General features: G+C 42.5%; 1 protein-coding gene across 4 annotated transcripts in view; it reads right to left on the bottom strand.

Moving 5' to 3' along the window:
• Nucleotides 1–16,398, bottom strand: part of LOC119899255 (alpha-1,6-mannosylglycoprotein 6-beta-N-acetylglucosaminyltransferase B-like) — a 162,974-nt gene that overhangs the window by 83,358 nt on the left and 63,218 nt on the right. For 3 of the 4 annotated variants that reach the window (XM_038713775.1, XM_038713776.1, XM_038713778.1), the window contains 3 exons: nucleotides 6,060–6,169; nucleotides 3,229–3,305; nucleotides 2,593–2,772 (listed from right to left, as the gene is read on the bottom strand). In XM_038713775.1, the coding sequence (XP_038569703.1) occupies nucleotides 2,593–2,772; nucleotides 3,229–3,305; nucleotides 6,060–6,169 (367 nt within the window). The remainder of the gene's footprint in view (nucleotides 1–2,592; nucleotides 2,773–3,228; nucleotides 3,306–6,059; nucleotides 6,170–16,398) is intronic. The other variant, XM_038713777.1, reaches the window with a different exon arrangement.

Below are 16,398 nucleotides of genomic sequence, written 5' to 3'. Positions count from 1 at the left end.
GTCTACAACCCACACAAGTGGCTCAGGTAGTGCAGCTCATCCAGGATGGCACATCAATGCAAGCTGTGGCAAGAATGTTTGCTGTGTCCGTCAGCGTAGTGTCCAGAGCATGGAGGCGCTACCAGGGGACAGGCCAGTACATCAGGAGACGTGGAAGAGGCCGTAGGAGGGCAACAACCCAGCAGCAGGACCGCTACCTCAGCCTTTGTGCAAGGAGGAGCAGGAGGAGCACTGCCAGAGCCCTGCAAAATGTCCTCCAGCAGGCCACAAATGTGCATGTGTCTGCTCAAACGGTCAGAAACAGACTCCATGAGGGTCGTATGAGGGCCCGACGTCCACAGGTGGGGGTTGTGCTTACAGCCCAACACCATGCAGGACGTTTGGCATTTGCCAGAGAACACCAAGATTGGCAAATTCGCCACTGGCGCCCTGTGCTCTTCACAGATGAAAGCAGGTTCACACTGAGCACATGTGACAGACGTGACAGAGTCTGGAGACGCCGTGGAGAACGTTCTGCTGCCTGCAACATCCTCCAGCATGACCGGTTTGGCGGTGGGTCAGTAATGGTGTTGGGTGGCATTTCTTTGGGGGGCCGCACAGCCCTCCATGTGCTCGCCAGAGGTAGCTTTTGCCATTAGGCACCGAGATGAGATCCTCAGACCCCTTGTGACAGCATATGTTGGTGCGGTTGGCCCTGGGTTCCTCCTAATGCAAGACAATGCTAGACCTCATGTGGCTGTAGTGTGTTAGCAGTTCCTGCAAGAGGAAGACATTGATGCTATGGACTGGTCTGCCCGTTCCCCAGACCTGAATCCAATTGAGAACATCTGGGACATCATGTCTCGCTCCATCCACCAACGCCACGTTGCACCACAGACTGTCCTGGAGTTGGCGGATGCTCTAGTCCAGGACTGGGAGGAGATCCCTCAGGAGCCTAATTTTGATTTGTTTTAAGGACATTATATCAAAGTTGGATTGGCCTGTAGAGTGGTTTTCCACTTTGATTTTGAGTGTGACTCCAAATCCAGATCTCCATGGGTTGATAAATTTGATTTCCATTGATAATTTTTGTGTGATTTTGTTGTCAGCACATTCAACTATGTAAAGAAAGGAGTATTTAATGAGATTATTTCATTCATTCATATCTAGGATGTGTTATTTTAGTGTTCCCTTTATTTTTTTGAGCAGTGTATATATATTAGAATTGGAATATACTAGACTAAATATATTTTAGAGGTTTTCTCAAAACATTAAATACTGAAGCAAAAAACTAACATTAAAGAACACTGACTACTGAATAAATGGTGCCAACAGCACAGGAATACCTAACAATAATTGATTTATAAGAAGATCAAGTATATACATGTTGGTAAGATGTTTTACTGATGTCATAAGATAAGATCACTCTTTTACTGCGCATTATGTATTTGGTTGGTTTCCAATTAAAAACATTTGTACATTTTTACTTATCCAGAATACCTTGGAAAATATCCACAGTCAAATCCACAGCAAAAACAGCTCCATAAATCATCTACAGTGGCCAAACAGTATTTTATGAATTTCCAAATTAACTGTTAAGGTAAGTGTTTCCTCATAACCTTGCTGAACTGAACACGCTTATCTGAACTAGTGGCCTAATTGTTTTTTGGGGGGGGCTTTTTTAAGCAAATAAACAGGAAATAGAGCAGATCTGCAACTGGACTGTGTTTATCGAACTTAATAAAAGATAATATCTGAATTTGAGTGTTTAAACCCTAGCTTGTGAGTCATATGCGTTAACTAGGAAGGTGAGGAAGTAATGGCCACAAACCGAGAACCCAGTTTTATGTTCAGAGAGGAATAGGTCCTCAGCTGTACTGGCAGCAGATTCAACATAATATTTAAACACTAAATCATTTACACTGAAAGTTGCTGAATATAATGCGAGTGAAGTTGACAGTGCTGTGTCAATACAACAATGTCGAGCTGAATTCTGTCTACCCTTGAAGCTATAAAGAAATGTCTTTGTTCGTAATGATGTGATCAAAACAATTTTAGTGCTATCTATAGGACACTGTATTGTCTATAGAATTGTATGCAGCTGATTACTGATTACCACCTTTAGAACATCTAAAACTATTTTTCTATTCTGGAAAGGTTGAAAAACATTATTTGTGTACTCAGACTGAGCCGTGTAGACGATACTCCCACACACTATATCTGCTATTTCTCTTCACAGACAGAAGTGGAACTGCTTTACCTCTGCTGTACCTTTTGAAATATATATACACTGTTGAGCTGATTGTTGATTCAGTCATTTATCATTTAAAAATAATGTAAGATATGTATGTTTAAATTAACCCAGGGCTGAATGAAATTAGGGATCAAAACATTATTGTAGTAGACAATGCATATGTAGTTCAGTTATTTTATGTATATCAGAAGTACTGTTAGTTGCTACGTTGAGGTGGTGAGCCAAGCATAATACTGTACATCCATCAACCATCAGCTGGAAGCTTTCACGAGCTGTGCATGTGTGTTTCTGAGTATATATCTCTATGGATGTCTGACATCTCCATATAGTAACATTTGACTTTGCTGTTGTCCTCTCACCTGTCTCTTGGGGGCCTTTGCCAGCTGTGCGTGCTGGATGGGGGGGCTGCTGTGGTTCCTCCAAACCAGTGGGGGGCAGAACCACTCCACCTCGCTCAGGTAGATGAGGAAGGAGCAGTCTGAACCGTCAACACCGTAGAAGGCATAGCAAGGGTCCGATGTCCAACGTGCACGCATCCACTGGATTGTATACAGACACATCCATTAAGTGCAATTTACATTCAAGTATCAAGATACTGAAAAAAAACAACAAGTCAGAATGGATAATAAATCATTATTTAACAGTTCCTTGCAGGGAACAGTGGTTCAAAAACCCCTGCAAGGAACTTTCAAATTAAGAACGACATAATTATATAAAATGTACAGGCTTTGACAGGCTATTTTTGCTATAATTACCTTAAACATGGGGCACTTACAATTATTACAGCAACTCAATCTATGACTGTTGCAACTAGCTAACTAACATGGGTAAAAAGCAAAATGGGGATGAAATAAAATGCCTGACATATGTGTTATAACATCCTAAAATCCCACTAGTCGGCTGGTCCGCAACAATGCTGTAAAAAAAACAAACAAACAAAAAAAACACCAGCTGTGCCATCATTTTCCAAATGAAATAGAAAAAGTGACACTCACATCTACTTTCCCGGAGCACTCTGGAAAGCGGGGGTCTCTTGGTACTTCACACTGGCTTGACGTCCCATCTCTCACTGCTTAAAAGACACAGTGAATGAAATTTTACCTTCAGTAATAAAACATGAATATTATATTTGTTGTAGGCTGGACACCTTCCAGGGGAAGGCCAGTGACACACCAGGATCCCCTCTCATTTTTAAATATCAAACTAAATGATAAATCGAACATATGCCAGTTGTGTTTGAAATACAAGTTGCACGCCTTTGCTTTACTCACAGTCACTGTTTAATTAGTCTGTATGCTCGCTGGCTTGGCTCACTTTAGTCAGGTGGCTTCAATGTGAATATTAACTACCAAGTGAAGATAACTATACTAACAGCAATTAGCCAGTGTAATGTTATTTATCGGCTCTTTTAGCAGCATATGGTGCATGTCAAAGCCTCTTTAAAATAAAAAATTTATTTCTTTAATAAATAATTTTCACAAAATGACATGAACTTGTTTTACCCACAGGCTGACCCTGCAGAACTGCTAGTTTACAGTGTCACTCCCATTAACAACTTTTCTCCACCTGCCTGTGGAGATTTTATGGCAATATTCACTTTCGCCATCATAATAATAATAATAATAATAATCATAATTTCCAGCATATGCAATATGTGCTGCCGGTGGCCATAGATTCCTGTGGTTTCCCCTTTGCAACATTGCACTGTCCATATCTGCTCTACTGCAGTGCACACTATTCACTGGGCTCTGGCAAAGCAGCACAGCCTGTCTCCTGCTGCTGCCAACCATCCTATGGGTTACGCTAGCAAGTACGTCTGCTCATTTAGGCTACACTCACTGCATTAGTTGCTCCACTGACTTAGTTAACTGCCTCTCTGTTGCTGACGTGAGCAAAAGAAAGGAAGATGGTGACAGAAAGAGAGAGAGACAACTGGAGTCATATAGTCCGAGAACAGAACCAATGCACCTTTAATTTCTTATTGTTTTTCTTTCTTTCAAACCGCCCCCTCCTTCTCTCTCTCTTTCTCTCTCTGGACCAACACAGCTGCCTTCTCTCTAGTTTCTGTCTGTTTCCATTTGCCTAATGAAAATGAGACATTTTTCCACATAAGTCTTCCCCAGGGCCTCTCTCCATCACACTGCTTACAAATATGATTACAATAGCAGCCACTGTAGCAACAATTGGAAATGTGGTCAACTAACTAGATAAAAACTTGACTCCTGTCCCTTCAAAGCAGAACATAAAAGCCTTGTCAGTGCTGGAGGGGAAGGAAATTCAAATCACGTCCTCTCTCTTTCTCCTGTCGTTCCCTCTCGCACATGCCTGACCACGAGATAAATAAACTGCCACTGAGCTGTATGATAATAAAGTCTGCCGGCAGTGTTTCAATTCATCTGTGATTAGAGAAAGCAGCAGTGTTTTCATTTTGGCGTGTGCCGTCGTCCCTGCAGATGCAGTGGGGGAAAACAAAAGGAGATGTAATGCTCATTTATTCTCTTGTAAAGAGTTGGGCAATTACCCTCAAGAGAAAAAGTAAGAGAGGAAAATAAGCAGGAAAGAATAGTCATAATGGTGGTTATATTATGTGTGCGTGCGTGTGTGTTTGTATGTTTGTGTCACAAGCTTAATATTACTTAGGTTTTGATGAAAAATGTGCAAAAGCCAGACAAACAGAAAACAGGGTTGGATGGAAGCAAGATGTACAGTAATGACCACAGCATCCCGCATGCACAACAGTGCTTTTAAGATGACTTGATAACTCATATTTTTATCTCTCTTATCTACCTGAAAATAAAATAAATCTGCTATTTAACTTTAAAAGCTTCCTGGTTTTGTCAAAGCTACAAAGTTCACACTGCATGCTCTGCAACTGATCACTCAGACTTTCATGTTTTCAGATTTCAGAACCTTTTTTCCATTGTTGACTGATCTGCATCATGTCCTACACTGAATTACAGCTTTTACCTTCAAGTCTTTGATTCAGCGTTCCTCATTGTAAGCTAAATGCTACAAACATTCAGTTATACAAATGGCAGTTAAGCTACTTAACACCAAATGCTAAGTAGTGCCCATATATGCTGTCACTGTGGTCGGGTGTCTGCCATGTGTGGACTATGTCTTTTTACTGTGTACACTTTTATTGGGTATGTTTGATCACGTGATCTCAATACAAACAAATTTCCCTTTCCCACGGACCATCTCTGGACCAAGCCAAAGAAAGTTTGTAGAGGGAATTTTGATCCGCCAAAAAACGGCCGAATTATAAGCTAAGACATTTTTGCGCAAATGCTAAAAACAGGATGTCATGTCAGATCTTACGTTTGCAAACTCGGGGACCTTATCTGCCACGCCCCCTCCCGAGGGGCTGTGTGAAATTTGCCGTCAAGCAGCCTCTAGGTGGTGCTATTAATTGGAAATCAAATAACACTCCCATAGACATCCATTCATTTTATATCTCCATAACCGCAAGTTCCTTTTATTTCGAACTCGGACCGTTTATTCTCCGCGGGCCCCCCGAGGGGCACCCGGGCCGACTCTCGCGCCCTCCGCAGGGCGAGGGGGGCGGCTGGCGCCGGGAGGCTTGGACCCCACTTACAACTGCTTGCAGTTCTAGTTGTTCTTGGAATCGGATTGTGCTGTCGATTTTTTATGGGGTTGTTTTTTAATTTTTGTAATTAGGGCTGATCTACAGCACGATGGAGACCAAGATAAGTCTCCCCACAGGGACAATAAAGTATGTAAGGTCAGATGGTTACACTCAGGTATACATGATATGGAGTAAAACAAGAGGGTGAAGGGATGATGATGATGATTGGTACTGTACCTCTTCCTTGCAACATGCTGTTTTGCAGTATCTGCTCCACCCTGATGGCCATGTTGGAGACGTTCTGGGCTATGGCTTGGATCCTCTCCACCAGGCCAGCTGGTTGAAACCTGCACACACACATTGAGGGAAGAAGAGAGACATGTGAAAATACCTTCATATTGTGGTCCCAAAATGCAAACTCAATTTAAAATGAAGCGCCTTGGACAAAAAGCAAGCACCTTTTCATAGAGTAGAACCTCTTGTCCTACACTAACACACCTGGCACCCAACAGCTATAAATATATCTCATTACTCATTCTTCCTCACCCAATGGTGTCACCTCATCTCCTCCTTCTGCATTCCTCCTCAGTCTGATCCTTACTGCAAAATTCCCTCTCTTCAGTTGTTGGCTAGTCTCTGTCTTCTTTAGTTATTCACACATTTAGTGTCTTCTGTCTTTCTCTGCTTCCTCTCTCCCTTTACATCTCAACAGATGTAGAAGTGTTAGTGGGAGATGCAAATTGTTAGACACTTGGTTGGAGCATGAAATAGAAAAAGACCTGTGCTGTTAATACCACTTCCTCTGTAGAGACTTCCCATTCACATAATAAGATGTGTGGGGAATGTGTGTATGTTTCTTGTGTGTATGTGCTTGAGTTTGCATCTCTGTGTGTGCTCATTGTAGTTCTGCATATTTCCAAAGCATTTGACTGCTTGACTGCGCATTACGTAAAGCCAAGCCTGCGTAACCACATGCTCACACTGCTGTGCTCATTAAGTCCATTTAAATGAGTTGATATCAGTGTACATTGTGTGTTTGTACCTTCCTGACTCTCTGTATTGTCTAATCGGCAGATAATATTAATCCTCATTAAAGCCAGAGGCTTAAATGCAGCATAATAACGCATCATCGAAATGATGATCAGAATTATTGATTATGTGTGTGTGTACAAGATGGATGCAAGGCTGTAGCTAACTAAATGCCAACAGCAGCTGCATGAAAACAAACAGGAAGTCTTCAAGCTCAGTTAGCAGCTTTTTAAGTGTTACTTATAAGCATTGTGAAGGGTGTTTGTGTCCTGTTTAATATGTTTACTGCAATAGAGAAGCCCTTATTCTCTAGAGAATATACATTCAAAACATTATAAAAAATAGCATAAATGTGAAAGAATGACATAATGTTCAGTATTTCTGTTGCATAAAACAAAGCTTTTACATAAACATACATTATCTCTATGTGTTAGCCTGCCTGGTGTACATTCAGGGATCCTGGAGTTAATTCTTATATTTTTTTAATCATAATATATTCTTTATCCATTTCATTTAACTTATTAAAATTTGTTTTAACTTGCACCACTTGCAATTTCGACTTGGTATTTTTATGGACTTCAACTAAGCATGGTACACCTGGCTCTGTTCATCATAACTCAAAAACTCAATCATAACTAAAAAATTTTTGCACTAATCCGGGCCAGGGCCACTATTGCAGCGAGCTAAGTTAGGTAGTCCGTTCATCCTTCTACATAGCCATATAGCTCTTCCTGGGGGATCACAAGGTGTTTCCAGCCTCAGTGGGATACATAATCCCTGCAGCGACCAGTGGACCTACTCCGAATTCCATCCTGATGTGTGAGCTCCTCATCCTATCTAAGGGTGAGCCCAGCCATCCTATGAAGGAAATTCATTTTTGTAACTTATATCCATGATCTCATTCTTTTAGCTATTACCAAAAGCTCATGACCATAGGTGAGAGTTGGAATATAGATTAACCAGTAAATTAAGAGATTGGATTTCAGGCTCAGCTCCCCCTTCACCATGACAGTCCGAGACAGCGTCTGCATTAGTGCTAATGCGTCATACATCCACATGTCAATCTCCATTTTACCCTTGGTAGTGAACAACACCCCACTATACTTGAACACCTTCATCTTGGGGTAGTGACTCTCTCACAACTGGAATAAGCCAATGCACTGTTTTCTGACAGAGTAGCATGGCCTCAGACATGCAGGTGCTGACCATCATCCCTGTCGATTCACCCTACGGTGTTTTCCATAACTGACCTCTCATTTTCGTACCAGGTAGGAAAGTATGAGGTCATAGTTGCACCTGTCGAATCTCGCAATGTGGAATCATGTCATCATTTTTGCATTCCTCTACCAGTGTGTCTACCAGAATGTAACAGAGAATGTTTTCATTTTTGTCCGTGTTGTTATTTTGGGCGACAAATGGCATCCCCCTCACCTGCTCAAAGTAGAAAATCTCCACAGTGTAAATAAACCTTTCCAGACACGCTTGCCAGGAAAGCACCCTGAAACAGATATCTAAATAAAAGAATATGACTGACCTAATTATAATTTCACTCCTCCATACGGTGCAAGTGAGGCAAATTCAGTCTACACGTTAGTGAAAGTTATTACCTTGTATATTGTCTTATAATGAGAGCCAGCATTATATTAGGCTATAAAATGATATTAAAACATTAACAGTATTACATGGAGCATTATAGTGACGATCCCAACGATCCCAACTGTAGAGGATTACAGCTGCCATGTTACATATCCTATAAAAGTTGCAATGTATTTGGCCTGAAGGACAAAACCTTTGCTAGATAAGCTGTGTAACCCCTGCTACTGCAAAGCTCTCAACGGGGGGGCTTCACTGTGACTGTAAGTTGGCCTCTATAAGACTTGACCTTCAAATCTTACCTCTGATATCTGTTACAACGTGAGTGCCTCCCTTGAGATGAACACACAGAGACGGAGAACAGGAGAGATTCATTAAAGGAGAGACTAGGGCAGGGAAATGGATGAAAGGCTGAGAAGGAGGGGGCGAGGGTTACACAATGAGATCCAAAGAGGGCAAGAAAAAAAAAGACAGGCAGAGAAACATACAGAAGGAGAGTTGAGGAAAATCTGGAATACAAGCAGGCAAAAAATAAAGAGCAGATCAACCATCAGCAGCAAACAGACCAAGAGTACCAGGGGGACCTTTGTGTTGTGAAAGAGAAAGGATGAAATAAAGAGATCCTCTGTGCCTTCGTGTGGAAGCCAAGAAAACAGCTTGACTGAAACATTACATGATGATTAGGATCAAAGAATACAAGGATATGCATATTTGATGGCTCCCTGTTGCGCGCTACTTGAAATGAAACTTTCTCCCTTTTGATGAATGTAGACAGTTGGCTCTTTCACAAACGAGGCGAACAAAACAGCAATGAGGAAGAGCAAAGAGAAGACAAAACGGGAGGAAAGTATAGGGGGAGAAGAAACGACAAGAAGGAAATCCACTGACAAATGCCGAGCGGAAGTATAACACTGAAAAGAAGGAAGTGAGAGAATTGTTAAGAGAAAGTCAATGATGACTATAGGGAGAGTTTCTGAGGATACAGTGTTCTCATGTTCTGCTTATTTCTCTTTCCCTCTCTCACTATCTATCTAATGAGCTCATCTTCTTAAGGGAAGAGGACACTTCTGACAGCACATTATCCACCTAAGATGTCCAAGGCAAGAGAGGACTGTGACACGGTGTCAGCATTTAGAGATTGTGTGTTTGGCTGATGTCCGTTTGTTTGCGTGCGTCCTCCCCATGTCGTTGTGTTAAAACATCACACTCAACAGCGCTTCCTACTCCACCACTTATTTAAACACATACACAAATGTCAATTCATGAAATGCATGAATGCACACAGACGCACACTCACTCACCCGGTTATTTCAAGTACAGTGGTGCAGAGAATTAGATCTGAACACCATTGTTTATTTCTCCCGCTGGTCTGGGCACAGAGTGACTGAAATCAGGAAAAATGAAATGAAAGAAGACTTTAAAGTGTCTCCTTTGCCGACTACTTCCAGCAAAGCTGCAGTATGACATTGACTTGAGTGCTGTGGAAAAGAAGGCCTCCTGGGATAAAGGTTGTTACTGACGGAGCTTAGATGGGTGCTTAAGGGAGGAGAAATAGGTAAAGCCAAGCCAGAGCAGTGATCTTCAGAGAGCGTACGCCTAAGGGGAGACTTACCAATCTCCCCTCTCATCCGCTGTGTGGTAAAACAGAGTGAATCAATCCCCCCATCCTTTCCCCCTCCTTTACCTCCCTCTCTCATTTTCTCAGGCTCTTTGCTGTCCTTTTTCCTCCCTTTCTCCCTTGTTATTTTCCCCCCATTTTCTGCTCTAACGAGTGGCTGCCCCGTGGGCGAATCGCAGGCTGGGGCCTCAGACATCAAGTCCCATTCGCCGCTACACGGGAGTGTGTCAGCACCAATGAAGCTCACACAGAGATGAGAATCCCGCCCAGTGTGTGTGCGTGTGTGTGTGTCTTTCCGTGAATGCGTGCCTGACTGGCCTGGATTTGGGATATGTTTTTATAAAGCTCTCTCTTCCCATTTGCTCCTCTCCCCGCTGGCAAAAATCACACTTTACCACGTCACTCATACCCAATAACCTTTCTCACATGCTCTCTCCCTCTGTGAGTATGTGTGAGTGCATGAGGAATAGGAGTATTCAGAAAATATATAGGAAAAAGGGACAGAGAGCAAGATAGGAAAAGGTCAGAGAGTAAAGGTGGAGAGTAAGAGACAGAGAGATAGAGGCAGGAAGAGACGGGAAACGAGTGATGAAACGCACTGGACTGAAGAGAGACCGTTGTGACAGTCAGTGTGTGAGTGCATGTGTAGGGCCATTAATCCTGCAGGCTATGTCCTCGGTCAGGGGTCTGTGCCCTGGTCTCATGCCCAGACTGGTTTTAACAAGTGTTACCTCAAGTGAAATAATACATAGACACACACATTCATGACACAGTTACACACACACGCACGCACGCACGCACGCACGCACGCACGCACGCACGCACGCACGCACGCAATCTCCTTCTTCAGCAGGAAGCCATCAGAGGAACACCATGAAGACAAGAAGTGTATGTTTGTGTGTTGTATGTGTTTTATGTGACCACCACAGTTTCCTTAGTCACTATCCTTTTCATTCTGCTTCCTGTATCAAATCAAACTTTCACTCGAGCTATTATAACTGCTTCACTCCAAAGATCCATTCAGTCCAAAATAAACAACAGTACTCCAGAAATAAAATTTTTTTGGGCAGTGTGTTCTGATTTCGATTTCACATTGTTCACAGAGCACTACAGTCAAAGACAGAGATTTTGAAGGAGAACTGTTCGCTTCTTTTAACCCATCAAAACATCACTTTAGACAGGACTTGAAATGTACTTCATGTTACCACAAGTCACACATTCTCAATGTCTAGTTTTAAAGCATGATTCAAAAGTAGTAGTGAAATTATTTTTCATTCCAGTGAATCAGAATGTAAATGAAACAAAGCAGCAGTGAGTGTCAGCAACATGTCCTCAGACTGAACTATGTAGAGGTTTCAGGTTCATTTTGTTGATTCGGATTCTGTTAACCAAAACAGTTTTGTTGTAAACTAATTTATTAGAAATGTGTTATTTTCCAGATAATGACACTATCACTTGTAATATGATTAACCAGACATTGTTATTTTCACAGGGTAAGACAAATAAACATAAATGTTTTGCATATTGTATACTCCTATATTCTGTATGTTTTTTTTAATTATGTGCTGTGCTATATGCTTTGTATGTTCCTTTGCTGAGGTGACAATTATCTAACATAGACTAAAACAGACTTTAACTTTTAAGTAACTAAATCAGCATTGCGATCTCTGCTACACATGTGGGTAAACGGTTGAATGCCAGTCGAGTATAATGGGGCTGAAGGCACTACTGCTGGGGATTAAGCCTGAGAGTTCCCCCCCATTTTGATCACGCGGACTATATCTTACGGCCACAAGACCAACTCAAACACTATTATTCAAGATGCCAACTGACTGGGGCTGCCGGAGGGGCCCCGGCGAGGGCGGGGGATTGTTGGGCTTTGGGTCGGGGCTGCGCTGAGCTGCCTCGGGGGTGTGTGGGGGTCTGGAGCTCGGGGCTTTGGAGCCTCTGGGTCTGGGGCGGGTCTGCGCACTGGAGGGGCTGGAACCCCCTGGACCCATCCTGGGGCTGGGCGGGGTTGTTGCTGACTCTGGGGTGCTGCCGGTGCTAGAGGGGCTCTTGATATAAGCCCTGGGCTGGAGGGACCTGGCGTCCTCCTGCTTAGGGGGGTGGGGGACGGGACTGAATGATGGGGCCAGTCAGGAATCTGGTCCCAGTGAGGAGGACCATTCTAGCCTCCCTATGACCTCCTTCACCATCCCCCCTCACTATATACACCCTTAGGACTCTGGGGGGTGGGCAGGCTGCAGGGCGTTTGGTGGGTGGGGCTGCTTTATTGCGGCCTCGCCCTTCTTCCTCCCCCACTGGCCGCCCCTCAATTTTAATTACATTGCTCATTTCTGGGCGGGTGGTGTGTCCCTGGGCCTGGGGGCCCGTTGTCTCCTCTCCTCGCCTGGGGGGTGGTTGACTGGGGGGGCTGCCGGGCATTGGGTGTCGCAGTGCGCGCATTGGGCTCATCACTTGTGCACAATATTAAAGAGTCGCTTGCATTGTAAGCCATTGTCGATGGCTTTTACTTCATTTGAGCTAAGTTGCTTTGAACTGGGTGCCCGTAATCCTGTTCTGTGCGCGGTGATATACCGGCCGCCAATGCATAATCATGTATGTATTAGTGTCTGATGCTATTTTTTCGGATCATTGTCCTGTCATGTTTGATTTTGTTTTATACGATTTAGTAAAACCAACCGCTCCCGTGCGTCATGGCTGCACTCTTAAGCCCGACACCTCCTCGAGTTTTTCTTCTTTTTTTGCTGTTCATGTGCAAGCAAACAGCAGCTCCGCTGCCTCAGACACAGAGCAACTAAGAAATGTTTTTCTTACCACCTGTTCTGAGGTCCTGGACACTGTAGCTCCAATAAGAGCCATGCGCCCTAGACCAAAGCCTGAGCCATGGCACTGTGAAGCCACGCGCACAGACAGGCGAGAGTGTAGAAGGGCAGAGCGCCGGTGGAAAAAGGATGGGCTGCAGGTGTCTTATCAGATTTTACAGGACAGCTGGAGAAACTATCAAAAAATTGTTAAAGCTAAACAAACACAATATTTTTCAGAAATAGTTTCTCAAAATGCCAACAATCCACGTGTTCTTTTTAAAACCATTGGGTCTGTGTTGAACCCTCCAATCCACCTCTATTGAATCTTTTTGATTGCAGAAAAGTCATTTGTGCTCAGTGGGAGGTAGACTTGTATATCATCTGCAAAACAATGAAATGCCACATTGTGCTTCTTAAAAATGGACCCGAGCGGAAGCATATACAGTGCAAATAAAACAGGGCTTAAAATTGCACCCTGAGGCAGGCCGAAATTTAGTGGCATTATTGAAGAGGAGTGCTCACCGAGATGGATTGAGAAGCTTCTGTTGGATAAAAATGATTTGAACCACTGAAGGGCAGTACCGTTAATGCTCTAGGCGAGATAAAAATGTGGCATGGTCTACAGTGTCAAATGCAGCTGTTAAATCTAAAAGCAACAGAACAGTAGATTTGCCTGAATCAGCAGCTAAAAACAAATCATTTAAAACTTTTAAGAGGGCTGTTTCTGTGCTATGCCGGGATTTAAAACCAGATTGGAATATTTCAGTTAATTAAAAAGCTGGACATGACTCCACAAATGTTTCAGATTATCGCCCTATTTCAAAGCTTCCTTTTTTATCAAAGATTTTGGAAAAATGTGTACTTATGCAGCTACAGTCTTTTCTGGAGGCACATGGCACTTTAGATATTTTTCAGTCAGGTTTTAAAGCATTTCATAGCACTCAGTCTGCACTTTTAAAGGTTTTTAATGACCAGTTTTTAATGACAGATTCTGGTGATTCAGCCATTTTAGTGCTTTTAGATCTCACTGCTGCTTTCGACACAGTTGACCACACAATTCTTTTATCTCACATGGAAAACTGTGTGGGATTCAGGGGGACTGCCCTAAAATGGTTCCAGTCATATCTTTCAGGGAGATGCTTCTTTGTTAAAATGGGGGACTCTACCTCATCAACTGCGCCTCTTAACAGTGGGGTCCCCCAGAGATCAATTCTTGGTCCTATTCATTTTGCACTGTACCTCCTTCCACTTGGAATAGTTTTTAAAAAGCATGGCATCTCCTATCATCTTTATGCTGATGATTGTCAAATTTATATGCCAATCAGAATGCATGAAGGCAGCCCCCTGACACCCCTACTTGACTGTTCAAATGACGTCAAAGCGTGGTTAGCCCAAAATTTCTTAAAACTAAATGAGAGTAAAACAGAGATCATGCAGTTTGGCCCCACTAACTCCATGATGACTTTGTGCATCCTGTTGTAACTAACCTTGGGGTCAAAACAGACAGTAATTTTAAACTTGACAAACAAATAAATGCGGTTGTGAAATCTAGTTTTTATCATCTTCGCCTTTTAGCCAAAGTTAAAACGTTTTTGTCTTTTAACAGTTTTGAACAAGCTACACATGCTTTTATTTCTTCTCGTTTAGACTACTCTAATGCACTTTATATCGGTATAAATCACAACGCACTTTCACGCTTACAGTTTTTTCTGCAAAATTCTGCAGCACATCTTTTAACAGGAACCAAAAAGAGCGCTCATATAACTCCAATTCTTGCTTCATTGCACTGGTTTGTTTTTAAAGCTGTGAATGGACTGGCCCCAACATATATCTCGGACTCATCCAAATGTATACGCCAGCGTGGTCACTGAAGTCAGAGGGCCAGCTCTAGCTTGCAGTCCCCAAGACAAGACTTAAAACTCGGTGGGACAGGGCCTTTTCTGTGGTTGGACCTAAACTCTGGACCGCTCTGCCCTCATCTAAAGACACATTTTTATTCTTTGGCTTTTAACTCCGCGTGAGTTGTGTGGTCCTCTGATGTCTTTTATTGTTTTACTGTATTTTAGTATTTAAACCTGATGCTCTTATTTTGCTTTTACAAAATTTTAATTAATTGTTTTGTATGTTTGAGTCTTCTGTACAGCACTTTGGTAACTTTGTGTTTGTAAAATGTGCTATAGAAATAAAGTGGATTGGATGTACACACACACACACACACACACACACACACATACAGACACATTCACCCACACGCACACAGACACACACAGTCTCACACATAGACACAAACAAATTTAGGTTGTCCCTGGTAGAATTATTCCTGATGCTTTTCTTTCAGTTACTTATTTAAATTAATTGTTATTATTCCAGCTCTCGTGGCTGTGCTGTGTTGCTTATTTAGTGTGTGTGACTGTTTCTTGTTTTCATTTTTCTCTTAGTTGTCTTACTATGTCAGCTGTTTATTGCTGCTCAGCTGGTTGTCTTTTACTATTATTATTATTTTTATTGTTTGTTTGTTGTTGTTGTTTTTCTCCTCCCCAAGCCCCCCTCTCTTGCAGGTTTCGTTGCTTTCTGCAATTGTTTCCCTCTGCTATTCCTTGTTGTCCCCACCTTCCATCCCCCTTCTCTTACAGGTGTTGTCCTTTCTCTGTGCTGTCTGTTTATGCCCCCCGATCCCCATGTCTGCTCCCCTGTCTGGCCCAGTGACAAATCAATACATAATTAAATAAATAATAGACAAAGGAGTATATTAATACTCTCTTGTTAAAGTAAAATCTGTCTGGCTGGCACAATATGGTATCCAGCTCATCATACTCTATACCAGGCTGCTGGGCAGGACAGGTTTTAAAAAAATTTTTTTTTTTTTAAAAAGTCGTAAAGTCGTAACCATGGAGATCCCTCCCATCTCTACCTTCTATCCCACACAACGTGAGTCAGATATAACACGTGCTGATGGTTTTAGATAATAGTGTCAAAATGATAATCAGTAAAGAATAGCATATGTGATGCCCCTTATGATGTTTGATCAAAATAATTTATTTCTCCTAATTTAATGAAGGCACTGGGATAAAGTACATCTATCTGACAACAAGTCTAATGGCTAGGGGCAAACTGTTCATTAACTATATTTAAAAAAGGAAAATCACACAATATTGATTTCTTGTGTTTGACCTTAATTACACCATGAGCATAACCCTCTATCCATCCAAACTATTCCCTTCAAGGCAATAACTAGAAATTGATTTCTGTTACAGTAACACATGCATGTACCATCCTAGACCCTGACAATAGACAGAGTTACTTAGCAGTGCACTTCTCCCGAGTCATGGCCTAAGAGCAGAGTGGCTTCCCCGACATTAAACAGCCCATTACTAGACATTGATTGCAGTTAACACCAACGCCAGACCGTATTAATCGTTCCATCCTTCCGCTCTAGTGCCTCTGCGCAGATCTGAACCCAAGCACTTATCCGGGATCATTTAACAAGGTTCGAGGAAGTGAGGGGATTTCTGTCAGTGTATATCAT

The sequence above is a fragment of the Micropterus salmoides genome, unplaced genomic scaffold (assembly GCF_014851395.1).
Source record: "Micropterus salmoides isolate LMB-PRFRI ecotype aquatic unplaced genomic scaffold, ASM1485139v1 Ms_hic_scaffold_12, whole genome shotgun sequence".
Lineage (NCBI taxonomy): Eukaryota > Metazoa > Chordata > Actinopteri > Centrarchiformes > Centrarchidae > Micropterus > Micropterus salmoides.
Note: the sequence above shows the minus strand (reverse complement) of the source record. Positions and strands in the feature narration are given on the sequence as shown.